An 18,828-nucleotide genomic window follows, 5' to 3' on the forward strand; every position below is an offset into this window, starting at 1 on the left:
AAGCACCTAGGTCAAATCGCAGCTGCCAGTCGCGCGGTCATGTCATCATCGCCTTGTCACGCTGTCTTAGATTCCAATCCAACATTGGCAATCGCGCAGGCGCCTGACGGAGTTGAAGAAGGCGTTGCGCCTGGCTGAACAGCCCGGCGCAGTCATCATCAATCCCCAAAATGCTATTTTGATTGCACTTCTCCTATCCCAAACCTTTCCTTAATGCTAGTTATTCACCAATTGAATTCATTCTTCACGTTACGCGGCCCCTCTTGATTGACCCCTTCAAGTGTTACAGCGTCGTCATCCATCATTGGTGTCCGTCGTCGCTAGCAGAGCCGAGCAACGCCAGCATTTCCTTGGTCAATTGATAACCTTCTGCAACGCACATTGATTCCATTTTCTTCGCCTTGCAGTCTTCAGAGTCATCGCTAGGACATAGCAACAGCAGCCAATACGGTATCCCTGTCCAATTAGCCGCCACCATGGGAATCAACGGCATTCATATCCAGCCCGGCCCCAACTCAGACGCCAATGGCATCTTCGCCTACGGGCAACGCCAGGTCGACCGCGTCGTGAGCCAACCGACACGACAAAAGGCCTACGACGTGACCACAAGCTTCGCGCAGGAACGGCCATTGACCTTTGTACGTGCGCTTTCCGATTGACCCGCTTATGTGCTGCAAACGGAGGGTGCATTGCTCGCTGACTGTACGCCCATCTTGCATTCTAGGCCTTCCTCGTGTCGCAGTCTGTCTTCTCCCTCCTGCCATTGATGCTCTTCGTATCTTTTGCGCTGTCGACCGTCGTCTTCGCGCTCGTATGCGGCCTCGTCTTCTCGCTGTTCTGGATCGGCATCGCGACGCTGCTGCTCGTCCCCACGCTCTTCGTCACCTGCACCGTCGCGGTCCTCGTCTGGGTCTGGGCCGTCGCCACGTTCCTCTTTGCGCGCCGCGTCTACCACATGATCCCCGCCTCGATTCGGGGCGACATGGCGATCCGCATGCCGGGTACGGGCCAGGAGGTCATCTTCCAGAAGAATGGGAGTGCGGCACCGGCACCGGCCGGCGCGAATGGCAACAAGAGCTACAGCAGAGACACCAACGGAGGCAGCGTGGAAGAGGTGCGAGAAGACCAAGGCTTCAGCTTCGACGACATCGATGTGAAGTCCGAGGCTGCCGAGGTCAAGCAGTAGGTCCTTGGCGAGGTTTTGCTGGTGCTGGCCAAGGCGGCGACGTTGTTATTGGGAGAAGTGGTTCGCGAGACGGGCAAGTACTGGTTTGGCGGGTGGAGTTGGAAGCTATGGTAAAAGTCCACACGTGGTTGCGCTCGTTCGAATGGGGGATACTTACACCCTTCAGGAAGAGGTGGCCCACTACACTATCCGAAGCCAGCGTCAGATTGATGCAGGCTCGGGGCGTTCTTGTTTCGGTTGTTCTCGTTCACGGGGCGTACGGGGTTTTGGGAATGGTTTGATGACCGGCTAATTATTTGTGTTTGTTCATACCAACCTACAGCCACGAATACTGATATTTCATCGTTCTACCGTCTAAACACCACGATATCCAGTGTTCTTGACTGATGTATTCTGCGCCAATGCATTGACGACTCAGCCAAAAGTCCTCTCTCTTTTGTCTCCACCAAAAAGGACCGGCCAGCATCTTCATGACTGCTCGGCCAAGAGCTTGTCAAACAGCTCCCCGTTGACCTCCTCGAACACCCGGGAGACGGCGCTGCGCGGGATGCCGCCGTAGACGTGGGGGAACAGCGCGCCGCCGCGCGACGCCTCCCAGCGGACCGGGTCGGCGACCTGAGTAAGGTCCACCTCGGCGACGACGAGGCCCGTCTGGCCCGCAAAGTACTTCTCGAAGGTCTCCTTGGACTGCGCGGCGGTCGACAGATGGATGTAGCCGTCCGTCATGTCGATCGAGGCGCCACGGAAGATGCTGGCGTCCTGCCAGGCTTGCCACTCGGGGGCGCCGAGGATCTTGAAGACTTTGGTGGGTTGCTGCTGCTGCTGCGCGGCGGCCATGGCTAGTTGCGGGCTTGGTGGGGCTGGTCGTCAAGGGTTTGGTAAGAAGAGAAGGTCCGACGGCGGGTGTGGAGAGAGTGAGGGAGACCCTGTTAATGTGTAGGGGCGAGGTCGGGGAATATGATGTTCTCTTTTCTGTGCAATGGTTGTATTGTCAGTTCACGAGTGAGCAGAGTAGAGTACCTGGAGAGCGCTCTGTCGTCAGCGCGGATAGCGTAGTAGGCAAGCGGGGAGGGGCAAGCTTAGCGGAAGCAGTTTTGTTGCTAGAAGGCAAGGAGGGGCGGGAGGGGCCGCTGCCTTTCGATTTCATTGCGGGTCCGGATCATCAATTAACTGATTCAACCACCATGGAGGAAAGACAACGAATCGCGCTTCCGCGACGCATCCCAACAAAGCTACGCCATCCCATCAGAGTTCAGACCAGACCTGCCCGGGTGCCGACGGGGAATGGGAAGAAAAGCCAGCTGCCAATCACGTTGGGCGGAGCGAAGAGCGGAAACATACACACATTGTGTCACGAGTGGCGCGGCAGCACAAGAAAGCAGGTTGCATGCATCGGGGATTGCATATTGGCTTGCAACCCAAATACTGCTTCGCCCTTGTGTCTTTTCTGAACCCCTGTCAGGCCGGGCTGCTTGCGTGGGCTCGCATAGACCCTATGTCGGAGAAACCCCCGACGCCCTAACATTGCTTCTTGGCCACCAATATCTGGTGGAGATGGAGAAAATCGAGACATCAGTCGGTATGGATACACTTAATCTCTACCGTTGACCGGCATTTCAGATCAGCATTGTTCATGTCATGGGGTAGTAGGCAGTGGGCAGTGGGCAGTGGAAAAAGTTTAGCAATTCCTCGCTAAGGTGTTAGTTGGCAGTTGACCCCCCCTGGGTAGACTCCTCGCTAAATTCCCCTCCACTCCTGAGCCCCCCACACACGCACATTGCAAAATCAAGGGCAGTTTACCGCGAACCCTGGCGCGGGAGGTGAGGAGGGAGGCTTGTGACGGTATGTCGATGTGCATCTCGGCAACCAAGTTCAGCACCGACCAACTTTGGGCTCTGCCTCGGAAGTCCTATCCGACCCCGTTGCGGTATCTGGCTGGGCCGTCTGGTTGCCTGCCTCCCATCAGCCCAAGCAGCCTGACGCTACTACAAACCTCGTTCTCATTGGGCCCTCCACTGGTTACACACCAAACGGGGTGGCAAGGGGTTCACATCGCGAATGAGGTAATAAGCAGACGATTGCACTGTCGCAAGAAAAAAAATCAACTACGAGACAACACCAAACACCGACCGGGGTTCAGCACTTGTGATGCCTATCCTTAATATCAGCTTTTCCCTATTGAATTTTGCTATCTCCCTTTGAAATTATTGGCCTAGTTATATTGGCCACTCCCTTTACCAAAGTCCTATCTTTATGGAGGGGCCCGGTCAGTTTGCAGCTCGGGATCTTTACAGGCCCCTCTAATTTTTTCCCATTTGGTGCGCCCCTGGGCACAGCACAGCGAGCTTGGAGTCTTCATGGACTCCCCAAATAACCCAACCACACCACCCGCAACCTCAGCAGCAGCAGCAGCGGCGGCGGCGGCCCGCAACTATCGACCCTTACGACCCGCCCCGCCAAGCGCCTCACGCCATACGACACCGCAACTGACACAGCCTGAAGAGCCACCCGCGAAGCGGAAAGTTACCGAGGTAGCCTGCCAAGGCTGCCGCACCCGCAAATCCAAGGTAAGGGCAACCACAGACTGAGTTCCTCCATCCCCTCCAACCCCCACGAACTGCAGCACATCATGTACGCCCATGCGTCGTTTTTAGCAGGCTCACATATCTCTCTCCTTCATTTTCGCAGTGTGATGGCGCGAGCCCTCAGTGTGCCACGTGCGTCAAGCGCGGCACCGAGTGCATCTACCCCGGGGTGGAGAACCCCCAGGCGCTGCGGCGGAAGTACCAAGAGGTCGAGCTCCTGCTGCGGTCCCACCAGGAGCTGTACGACATGATCCAGAACAAGTCGGAGGAGGAGGGCTTCGAGATCGTGCGGCGGATCCGGCGCGGCCACGACGTCTACGCCATCTTGGATCATATACGGGACGGCGACCTCCTGCTCCAGGCGCTGCACGGCGCCCATCGCCAACATCCTGCTGCCGCGGCCGCGGCGGATGCGCGGAGGCGGCCTTCAATTCAGGCCATGCTGGAAGACGGCAGCCCGACGATAACGCCGCATAGCCGCAACTCGTCGTCGTCGCCATCGCTTACGCGGTCTGCGACGGATGCCATGACGATCTTGGCGGTGTGCCAGACTGAACCATCGCAGGCTGAGGCGCGGCAATGACAATTGGGGTATTGGGAGTTTGGTTATAAGAAGAGGGTATTGTTCAGTACTTTTGCGTTCGACTTGCTTGGGGAGCTATGCAAAATACCCATAACATCAAGCGTTGCAGGACATATTACAGAGCAGTTGTATCTTCAGAGTCCGCCTCTTGAGCCAGCGTCCTAGTGAGTTGACGATGATGATGTTGTAACTCATTGCACGCTTCTATTCTTACTTTAGGGATCACCATGTGGGTGTGATGAGGATGCCGCCAACGCAGCTGTATTTCTCTATGTGCAAGCGTATGCTTGCCTTTGGCACCTCGATATATGCTGCTACTCGTCTACTAAGGCAGCCAGGCTTCATATCAACGGCAGCTGTGAACTCCGAGGTCCTCTACAGCGCCTCGTCGTCGTCGTCCGTCTTGCCTTCGCCGATATTCAACCGTCATGCGGGAAACATCGCGGCTTCCTCGATCTCGCAGCATCGACCATCACCCACATACACAATATGTCCTTGCTTCGTGATGTCGGCCATGAGATAGGCCGAACTACGCGCCGCCGCCGCCTCGTCGACGCCGTTCTCGTTCTTGCCTGGCATCAGCACGTTAACCCGAATGGGAAGGGCTGATGCGCCCAAGCTGCTCTTGAGTCCGCGAACGAAGCCAAGGATGCCGTGTTCGGATACGGCTGTGTGGTGATGACAAGTCAGTTTGGATAAAGCTATCAGTGCATGGAAGAATGTTGGAATAGAAAGCGTTGGGTGACGTAAATGACGGAACTCACCATGAGCGACTCCACCGGATCTCTGGGGGCTCGTCATCGAGCCGTTGAGCACGACGCTGCCGCCCGGGGGATCTTGCGTCTGCATGTGGTGGATGGCCAATGAAGTCGTGTTGATGGTGCCTTTGAGGAAGACGTCGAGCACCGCGTGACTGGGCTCCTGGAGCTCACCGTCGGCGTCAAGGCTCAAAGAAGAGAAGTCGTCGTCGAGGGTGGAGACGCCTGCGTTGGCGAAGACGTGGTCGACGCGGCCGTGGATCTTCATGGCGCGCTTGAACAGCCGCACGAGATCAGCCCACACGCTGATGTCCGTGGGGACATAGGTGAAGAAGGCCGCGGAGCCCTCGGACGGGTAAATGACTTGCGGCGCCGGCGGGGGCTGCGCGTCGCCGCTGACGACGGCGGCGCCTAGGCCGAGGAGGAGCTCGACGGTTGCTAGGCCTGTACCCGATGAGCCGCCTGGTAGCGTGGCAGAGGATCGCGTCAGTCTCGTTCAAGTTTCGGAGAACGCGGTGGTCATGGGCGGGGCGGCTCATGTAAGAAGAAAAATGCATACCTGTTACAATAATGACCTTCCCCCTGAGGCTTCTCAAGTCCTCGTCGTGTATGCTGAAGTCTGCCATGGTTAGGCCTCCTTGTGCGAATTGTCTGGTAATTGGATCTCCAATTCGTGAGAAGGTATGAGATCACTCAGTCCGCGAGCATTTAGGTAATTGGGACAGGTGTTTGTCTCAGTTCCTTGAACTTTGTCATATTTTATTTGCTTTTTCTCTGCATGGCCGGCTCTCGTCGTCCAGGAGGCTGGGTTGGGGGGCGGGGTGAATACATCGATGTACAAGCGCCGCAGCTACCTAACCTTCAATGGTGACCGCCAGTCCCTTTCGAGCCTGGGTGCTTATAGTGAACTCAAATCCTTCCGCATAACATCATCCCTTGCGGCAGCCGATCAATGTGATGTACCTGACACCTGTCAGGACAAGCTTGCGGACCGGCGCGACTGTCATGTTGATTATTGTAAATTCAATGCCCGTAGCGCTAATTACCCTTTGCACTAAAGTCTTCCATTCCTCCCAATAAGTATGCGAATGTTCTTCTTATCCAATTGGCTGGGCTCCCCCACGACATGCAGTGTAATAAACTTGGCATCTGACGGGGTTTGCTACTTGGTTCCTGTCTGTTATCCTAATGTGTTGTGACATCAATTAAGGCGACTTACACCCATGCAACTGTCTTCCCGTACTGTGTCTACAACACTGTACCTACTCAGCCATGCTCCTCCTTGGTTCACACAGAGTTGGACTCCCATGTGGGGGTTATGCAGATGATTGGCTGCAAAACTTGGTTCTGCACATCTACCTTGCAGCTGAACGGGGCGTTAGCTTCGGGCATAATTGCGAGTTCCGGATGCGAATAACGACGTCGTCATTCAGCCGGGCCGTCATATGCTGTCGATCTTCAATATAATCAGCATCCAATATGTCACTTTGAGTGGCACTACATAGGCCGCCGCGGTCTTGTATCTGAACGGAACTCCACATACTGTTCATGATGTGAGCCTGTCATGACTTCAGGACAGCTACGGAACGACGCGTCCCTTCGTGTGCACCAAAACTGTATAATTCACTTCAGGAACGGGGAGCCATTTATCAAAACCGAACAGATTACGTTCAGGTTTCTTTTTCATACCAAACTAACTACTAATCCATCCAAAACTGCAAGTATGCCATAGGCTGTAATCATCTCCTAGCCAATACAAAAGTCGAACAAAGCCATCTCACCCCAATCCTCTTATCGGGGCCATGGAAACAGAAGTGCCAAGATTGATTCGTGAACCGGTTGCCGATGTGTCTTGGTTGGACTCGTTGTCTTCTTCCCAGAGTCCCCAGGAAAACATGTTTGGCATCGAGGAAGAGGTCCATGGTGGTCGTCGTCACCGCGAGTGCTTGGCATTTCTGGTAGTGCTCTAGCGCTGCGAGCGCGAGCGACCGTAGGCCACCAGCAAGTCGTGACCGAACGGGTGCATGCCCTCAAGCTGCCCGTAAAAGTGCTGGTTCCCCGCCCGATTCTTAGCGCATTGGGTGAAAAAGTCGACGTAGATCTTGCGAAGGTCTGCTTGGTCGGCCTCCTCGCCGCTATAGGCAACTCGAACGCCACGGAAGATCCAGTCCATCTTCCTGTTGGGGAGCTCCGTCTCGGGGTTCTGCTTGTACCACGAGCCCCTCATATCGAGGTTCTTGGACAACTTGGCGAGCAGGGCCTTCTGGAACTCCTCGAACTCGAAGTAGCCGCCCAGCTGATGCAATCGGGAATAGACCTCGTAGTCGGGATGCCGGCCTTTGAGGTCCGGATGATCGATCTCTGGGAAATGATTAGTAAATGCGCATGATGTGCAAGGGATCTAAGATAGGTGTGATTACTCACCTCCGCTGTAGATGAAGTACAGGACTGTGCGAAGCAGAGCAGGCTTGTAAGCATCCATCTTGAGCTCGTAGTGCTTGCCCTTCTGCACAGGAAAAGTGTCAGTGTGTGCCTTCGTACCATACGTTTCACGTTGGGTACTGACCTTGCGGAGTCCGGTCATGATGTCACTGAACCATGCGCATCTGGATCCGAGGATGCTTCGATGGAGAAGAATCTTCTGGCCTTGGCAAATGATCAGGATGTCGGCGTACTTGCCGGACTTGAAGAGGCTGTGAAGGTGGATTAGCACGGAAGACAGAGGTAGAGAATGTCTCGCTTACGCAACGTCTCCCTTGCGGCTCAGATTGGTGTTCTGTGCTGAAGACATTGTGTTGATGGTTTTTCTGTTAGAACAGTCGGCAATTGCGTAGCAATAGTAGCGATGGTCGAAGCAGTTGCCGTGAGAATTGTGAAAACACTGGACCAAATGGTCTGTGGAATGTGTAAGGCGTATGGGCAAGGCAAGGTTGTGTTGACCAGGACCAGAAAGATGGATACAACGGTTGAATTCCAGGACGATTCCAGTGAAGAGGGTGGATGGCGAATCGCGTTTCAGTAGTTGTGGCGGAGAACCGTGGATGAAGGAGTAGCAAAAGCAGCGATGGTGGAAGCAATTGCTGTGAGGAAGGTAGTGAAACTGGATGGATGACCTCTCTGATGCGAGAGGTGCATGGAAAAGGCAACGAGGTTATGGGTTGCGCAAAGTGATGCAGCGGTAGTTGTTTTGGAGACTGCTCAAGATGGAGACGATGAAGGTGAGTCTCGTTTCGGTGGCGATGATGGAAGCAATTGCTGTGGGACTAGTGATGACACTGGGTCAAGGGGTTTCTGAATGCGTAAAGTGTGTGAAAAAGACAAGCAGGTGTTGTCTGTAGTGATTGAGAGAGAAGTTGGGTTCCAGGTCGCTTGAAGTGGAAAAGAGGATGGTGAACCGGTTTCGGTAGCTGTGATGGAGAACAGGTGTTGTATTTATGTCTAGGCAGGTGCATTGAATGCAAAGTCAGGACTGTAGATAGCGGGCTCAAGTCCTATCAGTAGCTACAGGTACTCTACACAAACAATTCACTGCTCGCTCACTTTCATTTCACTTTGATAGGTAGAGGCTTATCACTTTACTGCCCATCTCCCTCGACTGGTCCTCTCCAACGGTGCAAGCAGCCACCGACCAAAGGTCATGCCGGGAAACAAAATACCACTATTGCCTGCCCAATCGCCAAATTCGTAGGGAAGGGTTCTTTCGCCTCATACCTATCCCTGATGCCAATCTCCCGGCCACGAAGGACGCAAGGTCTAACTGTGCTTTCGAGACGGTTCCTCGTACTCGTAGCTCATCCCCTTCGCCCTGTCCCTGGGGCCCGTCGCGCAATTCTTCACATCACGACCTGTGGCGCTGGCAGTCACTTTCTTGCCCCTCGATTTGGCTTGAATGTTGAACCATTGGCTCGGGCAGCCATCTTGGTGCAGGCTTCTAGTAGACGCTGGTGTACGCGTCGGTGTCGGTTCAAATTTTGGACGATGATATGATTCATGAATATCCTGTCCTACAGGTCTCATAGACCCTTGGAACCACCCTTGGAACCACCCTTGGTACCACCCTGGGTATCACCCTTGGCACTGCCTTTTGCACTACCTTTTGCACTGCCTGCACCATCTTTTGCGCCATCCTTGGTATCACCCTTGGTATCACCCTTGGTGTCATCCTTGGTGTCATCCTTGGCACTATCCGAGTCCCAGTCGCGGGGTTCGAGACTCCCCAACAGGTCGTCAGAGAACTTCGGGATAGGCTGGACCGCCTGGTGAAAGTACGGGTCCTCTTGTACCTTACTGTAACACTGGGCAAAGAACGCAACGTAGAGGCTACGCAACTCTGCCTGCTCGTACATGTCGCCGGCGTATGCCTTCTTGACACCCGCGAGTATCTCGTCAATCTCGCTCTTCTCGAACTTTTCCCTAGGCTGTTTGGTAGGGATTTTGTTGAGGGACGCGGTGCCCAGGTCTACAAGAGCGTTCTTGAATTTGGTAAACTTGAGGTAGTCACCGAGGTCGTAGAGCTCGGCAAGGGTTCCATGGTCGAAGCGGGGACTGAAGCCAGATAGCTGGAGACTTTGATCTTGAATCTCTGGAGACAATTTTGTCAGAATTTAGGCGTTCACGATGATCTTGGCTGAGAAGGGCGAATACTGACCTGTGGTGTAGATGAACAAGACGAGAGTTCGGATCAGGGCTGGGGGTCGGTCAAGTTTCAATTTGTATCGGCCATCCGTCTACAAAGGCGATATTCACGTCAGTAACCGTCTTGGATGAATTTAGCAAGAAGTGCTTACCCTAACCAAAATGTCAAATTGATCTCGAAACCAGAGGCATCTACAGAGGATCGATCGATGCAGCAACATTTCCTCGCCCTGGCATATGACTGTAACGTCAGAGAACTTGCCAGTTCTCCAGAGGCTGTCATTGAGGCATGTTAGAAAATTGGCCAGGATTACGTAGCGAACAACTTACAAGAGATCGCCTTCTTCCCGGAGAGCGGGGTACTTTCGACCAGACATCCCCCTGAAAGCTTTTTGGAGAGGGCTTAGATGCTGAGAAGGGAGACTCGTTGCGAGAGCAGAAGCCCGTGGATGTTTCTCTACTTTGGGTAATGTCTGGTTGATGAGCGTAACGACTTTGCCTTGGCCTACGCATCAAGCAAGATGGATGGGAATGATGGTACATCAAAGAGCGACATAGCTGGCATTTCAGATCGGGAGGTAGTGGGTTTATCTAAGTGAGTGTAGTGAAATCCTAGGTGTGGTAAAAAGAAAACGCAGTGTGAAATTGAGGTGCTTTCTGCTTTCTCAATCACCATGTTTCCTGACGCTCCCAACACAATTGCGCTGATCTGAACCCAGAGTAGCATAACCTCAAACATGGACATCCAGTTTGTAATCACAGAAGTATGCGCCTGTTTCTCTGGATACAGCGAAAAACAACGGATTGACTTGAAACTGACGAGAAGCAAGCATGTTGTACGGCTGGATGGCATCTAAACATCCGATTCAAAATCAGAAAATCAAACAAATGCGACGAACAGTCAGACGTTCGCAATATTCTAAAGATAAGAGCTGACCATCAGAGCCAAACGGGTTAGGCGCTGTGTCATACACACAATTGGGGATTCCCAGTATCGTAATGATGTACCGGAAGGAAATTATCAAACGCGGTTCAAAGTATCCTACCACGCGTAGGGAATCATGTTCCATCATTGATTGATTATGACTCAAATGATGGAGTGAACCATCTCATCATGCTCAGCGATGTTGCCGCCGATGTTATTTTAAGGTATTACGGAGCCTCTAGCGCCGGCATAAGCCGTCAATAAGATCGGCACCCCCCCAACGCACCACCCCTGCAACGCACCACCTATTACCACCAAAAACACCGATTTCAGCCCTTTTATATTAAATCGAGGAAAAATCGTAAAAATAAACCGTAAATAGTTTTAAAAATGGTTTTTAATTTTATCGAAAGTATATTATTTTATAAAATTAGAAAAATTATTTTTTCGGTTAAATTTTAAATTAAAATTAAGAATTTTAAAATATATTAAAAATATTAATAAAAATAAATTTTTAAAAATAATATAAAATAATAATAATTTTAAATAAATTTTATATTTTTAATTTTTTTTTTTAAAGACGGATTTAAATTTTATATCTATTTTTTATAAAAAAATTATTCGTTAAACTATATTAAAAAAATGAAAAGTAGAGAATATTTTTTTATAAAGAATATTTTAAACGTAAAAATAAAAATATTTCCTTTATTTTTTAAACCCGGGATTTAAATATAATATTTCTTTATTTTTTTTTATTTTTATATAATTTTTAATTCTTAAAAATATTTATATTTTATTATAGTATTAAAATAGGCTTAGGCTCGAGGGGTTTTAAGGCCTTTTTAGGGTTATATAGTACCCGTAGCCTACCTTTTTTAATTAAAAAAGGATAAATATAAACTTTATTTTATATAATTATTTAATGATAAATTTGATATTTAAATTATGTTAAATAACTTTTATAATTTTTATGTTTTTATTAATAATTTATTTATTGAAAATATTATTTTAAGTTAAATTATTAATAAAGAAAAAAAGAAAATAATTTATAATAAAACGTAAGGTAATTTTAAAACTGATATTAAATTTATAAAGAAAAAATAATAAAGCTTTATCGAATCTTTTTAAAAACTATTTTAAAAAAAAATCTATTAAATTAACTATTTTAAAATTTAATAAAAATAAAACGGCGATATAAAACCGTAATATTATTTAAATAATTAACGATTAATTAAAAAGAATATAAACGTTATTTAAATAAATTAAATAATTAAAAGTATTTAATTTTGTATTAATTGCGAAAATATTACGATTAATTTTTTAATATATAAAATATAAAAAAAACGATAAATATATAATACGGAAAACTTTATAAAACTTTAAAAAAGACCCGTTGAATTTTAAAAAAAATATAATTTTATTTATATTTAATTTATAATTAAACCCGATTTTTTTTAATAATTAATTAAAATTTATAAATAAAAACTTAAACTTAATTAAATTTATTAAATTTAATTATAAAAATTTAGTATATATTTTATTTATATTAAATAAAATAATTAAATAAAAAAATTAAGAATAATTTTTAATAACTTTAAAAAATATTTTTAAAACGTATATATAAAAATATTATATATATATAATTAAATAAATTATAATATTAAATAATAATATCGTTTAAAAAAAATTTTAATATAAAAAAAGAAGCGAATTTTTTTTAAAAGGATTAAGAAATTTATTAAAAATAAACGAGGTTTATTATTTATAAAATTATAAATAAAGAGATTATAATTACTATTTAATTAAAACGTATTTAATAATAACTAGGGTAGAATTTTGCGTATTTTTATTAATATTTAATTTTTTTAAAAACTTAAATAAATTAATAAATTAATAAATAATAAATTATATTTTTTTATAAAAAATTATTAAAACTTTTATATAAAAAAATTATAAATTATTATAATTAATTACCGAAACGTTGTAATAATATAATCGATTTAATAATTTAATATTAAAAAATTTTATTTAAATTTTAATAAAAAAAAAAATAACCTTTAAAACCTTATAAATATTTAATTAAATAATAACGTAATAATTTCGATATAAATAAATTAAAGCGATAATATAAATGAAAAAAAAATAAAAATTTTTAATATTATAAATATTAAAAAAAAAAAAAAAAAAAAATTTAATAATAAATAAATAAAAAAAAGGCGTAAATTTTTAAAAATTTTATTAAATTTTTTTAATATTATTTATTATAAATATTAAAAGAAAAGATATTATATAATTAATTATATAAAGTTAACGCTTATATAATATATTATAAAAAAAACTAAAAAGTTTTAATTAATAAAACGATTTTATTATCGCTATTATTTTTTATTAAAATTTTTTAAAACTTTTTATATATTAATTTTTATTTATTTTTTTTTTTTATATTTATTTTTATTCTTATTTATATTAATTTAAATATTTATTTAAATATTAATTTTATTAATTATATTTTTATATTAAAAATAAAATTTTAATTTATTTCTTTTAAATTAATTTTTATTATTTTCGTTAATAAATTAAAAGTTTTTATATATAATATATATTAAATTAATTTTAATATTATTAATTTATAAAATATTATTTACTATTTTTATAAACTTTATATTATAATAAATCGAAATTTTAAAAAAAATAAAACCTTTTTATTATTATTTTTTAAAATAATTAAAGAAATAAATATTATATTATATTTAAAAATAAATTAATAATAATTTATATTAAATTTTATTTAAATTTAAATAATTAAACTTTATTTATTTAAATATATATTTTAAAAAGGTACGCTATATTTCGCGATAATTTTTATATTTAAAATAGTTTCGAACTTTTTAAAAAAAAAGTTTAAAATAAAAAAAAACTTTATATTATTTTATTTACACGATTTCTAAACGTTTTTTAATATTAAAAATTATTTTATTTTATTATTTAATATTATAAATTATACTATTAATTTCGTTTTTAATATTTAATTATTATATTAATTAATATATTTTTTTTTTATAAAAAATTATAAATATTAAAAAAGTTTATCGAAATAATAAAATTAAAAAAGAAAATTTAAAAATTTTAAAGCTTTATAAAAATATTAATATTTTTTATATTTAAAAAAAATAACTTAATATAAATAATAATAAATTATAAAAGTTTTAATAAAGTTATTATAAAAAATTAATATATTTTCCTTTTTATTTCGAAATTATTAAATAAAATCTTTAAATTAAAAATCTTTTTAAAAATTAATTTTAAAAATATATATTATTATATTTAAATTAAAAAAAAAAAACGAATAAAAAATAACTTTTTATACTCGATATAATTATTATAAATTCTTTATAATAATTATAAAATTAATTAATATTTTTATTATTTTTTAATATTATATTATTAAAATTTTAAGAAATTTAATAAATATAATATATATAATATATTTCGATAATATATTAATATATTTACCGAATAAAAAAAAATACGTAAAATACTTTTAAATAATAATAAAAAAACTTTTATAAATAAACTTATACGTTAAAACTTTTAAATATTTATTTTTTTAAAAAAGTTTAAATTTTTTAAGGTATTATATTTTTACGAAAAATATATTTATAAATATAACCTAAATAAATATAATATAAAAATAATTAAAACTAAAATTTATTTATAATATTTAAATATTTTTAAAGTTTTATAATTTTTATCGATATTTTATAAAAAAATATTTTTATATCGTTACTTTATTAATATAATTTTTAAAAAATAACGAAATTAAATAAAAACTAAAATAATTAATCTTTAATATTATTTTAAAATATATATTTATATAATTAAAATAAATATTTAAAAAAGTATTATTTTTATTATATTTCGATTTTAAAAAATATATATAATTAAAAATAAATACTTTTTAATTTATTATAAATAAAACTTTATTATAAAAAAGTTTAAAAAGTTATTAATACTTTATTATTTTTTTTTCGAAGAAATTTTTTAAAATAAAATTAAATTATAATACGCTTAATTAAAAAATATTTATAATTATATTATTATTTAAATATTAAAAATATTATTTTAAAAAGTTTAAATATTTTATTAAAATATTTATTAATTATTAAAACTTATAAAATTTTATAAAAATTAACCGATTAAATAATTATTAAGTATAATAATATATATATTTTATTTTATTTAACTTTATTATAAAATATTAACCGGGAAAAAAAAACCTTATTAATAAATTTTTAAAATACTTAAATTATACCTTTAAAAAAAAAAATAATTTAATAATATTACTTATATTATAAAAGAAATTAATTATTATTATAATACTTTTAAAAAATAAATTTTATATATTAATATAAATATTATATAAAATAAAACTAATAATAAAATAATCGATATTAATTTAATAAATTATTCGCCGGAAAATTAAAAAATTAACTATATTAAAAAAAATTTATATAAAAAAAGTTTTAAAAAATATTTAAACTTTAATAAAAAAAGTATAATAAATAAATAAATATACTTAAAAAATATAAAAAAATATTTTAAATAAAACCTTTTCGAAAAAAAGCTAAACTTTTTTCGAAACGAAAATACTTTTCCGCTAAAAAAAACTTTATATATTAAACTAAATAATATTAAAATTTTTACTATTAAAAATATACTATAATAACTTTTATAATAATTATTTCGATATAAACCGAATTATTAATTTTTTAAAAAAAAAATTCTATTAATAAAATTTAAAATAAAATATTAAAAAATATATTAATTATTATATAATATATTTAAAATCGAAAGCGAAATATTATTAATTATATAACGAATTAATATTATTATTATAATTATTTCGCTTTAATAAAAAATAAATTATAAACTTTATTACCGAATTATTAAAAACTTTTTTAAGTCGTAATTTAATAAATATTATATTAATAATTATAAATAAGTTTTTTAAATTATCGTTTTTTTTTTCCTATTTTTATAAATATTAATATTATAAAATTAATAAAGTTATTTTATATAAAAATTAAATATTAATTTAAAACTTTAAAAAGAATTATTTTTAATAAAAACTTTATATTTATTAATAAATTTTAATTAAAACTATATTATTATAATTAAGTTAAATAAAAATATTTAATAACGTTTTATTTTTAAATTAATAAATAAACGAAATAAATAAATTAAACTTTAAAAATATATTTATATTATTATATTATAAAATAATTAAAGTTTTAACTTAACTTTTTATATATAACTTTTTTTATAATTAATTTAATAATTAACGTTATTATAAAATTTTTTTTTTTCGAAATAATATATAAATATTAATTAAATTTTTATATATTTATTAAAAATAATTTTTAAAAAAAAAAAGTATTAATAATAAAAAATAAACTTTTAAAACTTTAAAAATTACGAAACGATATAAAAAAACGTTAATAAAAAGCTATAAAAATATAAATAAAATATTATAATAATTGTTATTAATTTATAATATTTAAAATAAATTAAATAATAAGTTTATTAATAAAAAACTTTAAAATTTAAAACTAAAAACTTATTTTAAAATTTATAAAACTTTTTAAAGTTTTAAAATATATCGATTTATTAACGTATTAAATAATATTATTAAAAAATTATTTTAAATTTTATAACGTTTTTTTTATATAATTTTTAAAATTATAATAAATAATAATTATAAATTTATTATTTATATCGAAATTAAAATAAAATAAAGAATAAAAAATTAAAAAAATAAGAAATAAAATAATATATAACGAATAAATATATTATTTTATAAAATAAAAAAGTTAATTTATAAAATATAATTAATAAAAATCGATAAATAATTTAATTAATATATTTAAAAAAAATTTATAATTTAAAAAGAAATATTTAAAAAAGTTATATAAAAAAAAAAAAAAAAATAAACTTTAAAAATTATAAAATTAATAATATTTATTTATTAAATACGGTAAAAAAAATTATAAAACTTTATAAAAAATTTTAAAAAAAATAATAAAAAAAAAACCGAAAATCGGTTTAACCTTTATATATTTAGTAAAATTTAAACTTATATATTTAAATAATAATTATATTTATATTTATACTTTTTAATTATAAATAAAATATAAATTTATTTAAAATAAGGTAAAAAATAATTAAAAAACTTTAAAAAACTTTAAAAAAATAAAAATAAAAACTATTTATTTATTATTAATATAAATTATTTATTAAAATAAATTATTATTATTATTAAATTAATTAATTAATTCGTTATTATAATTATATTAAAATAATAATATATTATTAAAATTTATATAAATAATAAACTCGTTATTAACGTTATATTATATTAAAAAATAACTTTAAATATTATAAATAGGTTCGAAGTTCGATATAAACGAAGACGTAAGGGAAAGAGTATAGTTAAAATAATTAGTTTTTATTTATATAATTTAAATATAAAAACTTATATTATAAAATATTAAAAACTTTTTAATTTCGTTTCGAAAATTTTTTTATTTATTATTATTAAAATAGTAAACTTTAATTATATCGAAAGCGGTTTTAATTTAATAATAAGCGATATTTTAAATAATTTAATTATTATTACTTCGACGGGTATAAATTATAATAGTTTTTTTATAATTTTTATGTTATTTTAAAGTTTATAAAAAAGTTAATAAAAATAGTTAAAAATAAAAAGTAATTTATAGAAATTTAAAAAAGAAAAGTTATTTACTGTATTAATAAGAAAACGAATAATATTTATTTTTAAATTAACTTTATAAATTAAAACTTTATTATAATAAATAAAAACGTTAGTTTATAAAATTAAAAAGATATTAATAAATATTTTTAATAAACTTATAAAGAATATTATAAATTTTAATATTCTTTTTAATATTAAAAAAACCGAATTTTAAACGGTAACTTTTTATAAAATAATAATAAGAAATAATTAAATATAAAAAAATATTATTAATTTATTTATAGCTTTTAAAAGGTATATTATATTTATTATTAACGTTGACGGATTAAAAATAAAAATAAACCTATTTAAAAACTTTATTAAAAAAAATATAATTACTTATAAATATAATAAGAATTTAAATTATAACATTAATAAATTAATATCGAAACTATACTAAATAAATAATATAAAAAATATATTTTATTTTAACGTAAATTTTATTATTATTATAATAATTAAACGTGAATATAAGATTATTTTTAAAAACGCCGTAACATAACGAGTTAAACGAATATTAAAAATAATTAAAAAATAATTTCTCGTTAAAATTAAACTTATATTTATATATTTAAATATTAATATAAAAATAATAAACGTTTTTATACTTTATTATAATTATATTTAAATATTTTTTATAAAGTTTTTAAATTTATTTTTTAATAATATAAACCGTTATAGTATAGTAACGAATAAAATTAAGTATAATAATAATTTTATTATTATAAAAAAAGAAATTAATAATAATTTAAAAGTTAAAAAAAACAGAATCGAAAAAGTTACGAAACTTAAAAAAAATAACGGCGAAAATAAAACGTTTCGTAAAAATTTATATTATTATATAAAAAATTAAAATAAATTACGAATAAGTTGCTTTAATTTTTTTATAAGAAAACTAAAGCGGGGTTTTTTAATAAAGTATTTTTATAATAATATATTTTACGATTTTTATAAGTTTAAAATTAATATTATTTAAAATTATAGAGGATCGTTATTTATAAGAAAGAGAATAATTATTATAATATTAGAATAAGTTTAAATTTAAAGGGTTTTTAAAGCCTTTTTAAAGTTATATAATACTCGTAACTTATTCCTTTTAATTAAAAAAAGATAAGCGTAAACTTTATTTTATATAATTACTTAATAATAGATTTAATACCTAAATTATATTAAATAACCCTTATATATTTAATAAAATAAAAAATATCGAATTTTATAAAATAAATTTAAAACTAATATTTAAAATAAATCTCGATTTTTTAAAAAATTTTAAAAATTATTATTATATTTTCCCGATTTTTTTTAATTTTATAAAATTTTTAAGTATAAAATTTTAATATAA

General features: G+C 35.1%; 6 protein-coding genes across 6 annotated transcripts; 2 read left to right on the forward strand and 4 right to left on the reverse strand.

The window, feature by feature from the left end:
• Positions 1–476: 476 nt before the first annotated feature.
• Positions 477–1,186, forward strand: PG985_013978 (uncharacterized protein; the record flags this gene model as incomplete). The annotated part of the gene is made up of 2 exons (XM_066833744.1): positions 477–638; positions 725–1,186. The coding sequence occupies 2 exons, from the start codon at positions 477–479 to the stop codon at positions 1,184–1,186; spliced, it is 624 nt and encodes a 207-aa protein (XP_066678484.1).
• A 468-nt stretch (positions 1,187–1,654) lies between these two features.
• PG985_013979 (uncharacterized protein) lies at positions 1,655–2,023 on the reverse strand (the record flags this gene model as incomplete). Its single annotated transcript, XM_066833745.1, has 1 exon — positions 1,655–2,023. One exon carries the CDS (start codon positions 2,021–2,023, stop codon positions 1,655–1,657), a length of 369 nt encoding a protein of 122 aa, XP_066678485.1.
• A 1,520-nt stretch (positions 2,024–3,543) lies between these two features.
• On the forward strand, positions 3,544–4,354 carry PG985_013980 (uncharacterized protein; the record flags this gene model as incomplete). Its single annotated transcript, XM_066833746.1, has 2 exons — positions 3,544–3,753; positions 3,875–4,354. The coding sequence occupies 2 exons, from the start codon at positions 3,544–3,546 to the stop codon at positions 4,352–4,354; spliced, it is 690 nt and encodes a 229-aa protein (XP_066678486.1).
• Positions 4,355–4,780: 426 nt separating this feature from the next.
• Positions 4,781–5,738, reverse strand: PG985_013981 (uncharacterized protein; the record flags this gene model as incomplete). Its single annotated transcript, XM_066833747.1, has 3 exons — positions 4,781–5,022; positions 5,119–5,574; positions 5,672–5,738. 3 exons carry the CDS (start codon positions 5,736–5,738, stop codon positions 4,781–4,783), a joined length of 765 nt encoding a protein of 254 aa, XP_066678487.1.
• Positions 5,739–7,078: 1,340 nt separating this feature from the next.
• On the reverse strand, positions 7,079–7,903 carry PG985_013982 (uncharacterized protein; the record flags this gene model as incomplete). The annotated part of the gene is made up of 4 exons (XM_066833748.1): positions 7,079–7,473; positions 7,537–7,618; positions 7,679–7,805; positions 7,857–7,903. The coding sequence occupies 4 exons, from the start codon at positions 7,901–7,903 to the stop codon at positions 7,079–7,081; spliced, it is 651 nt and encodes a 216-aa protein (XP_066678488.1).
• A 1,222-nt stretch (positions 7,904–9,125) lies between these two features.
• PG985_013983 (uncharacterized protein) lies at positions 9,126–10,124 on the reverse strand (the record flags this gene model as incomplete). Its single annotated transcript, XM_066833749.1, has 4 exons — positions 9,126–9,694; positions 9,761–9,839; positions 9,900–10,023; positions 10,078–10,124. The coding sequence occupies 4 exons, from the start codon at positions 10,122–10,124 to the stop codon at positions 9,126–9,128; spliced, it is 819 nt and encodes a 272-aa protein (XP_066678489.1).
• Between the last annotated feature and the right edge of the window lie 8,704 nt (positions 10,125–18,828).

Source organism: Apiospora marii (assembly GCF_038362585.1).
Source record: "Apiospora marii strain CBS 49790 chromosome Unknown utg000011l_segment0_segment0, whole genome shotgun sequence".
In the NCBI taxonomy this organism is placed as follows: Eukaryota; Fungi; Ascomycota; class Sordariomycetes; order Amphisphaeriales; family Apiosporaceae; genus Apiospora; species Apiospora marii.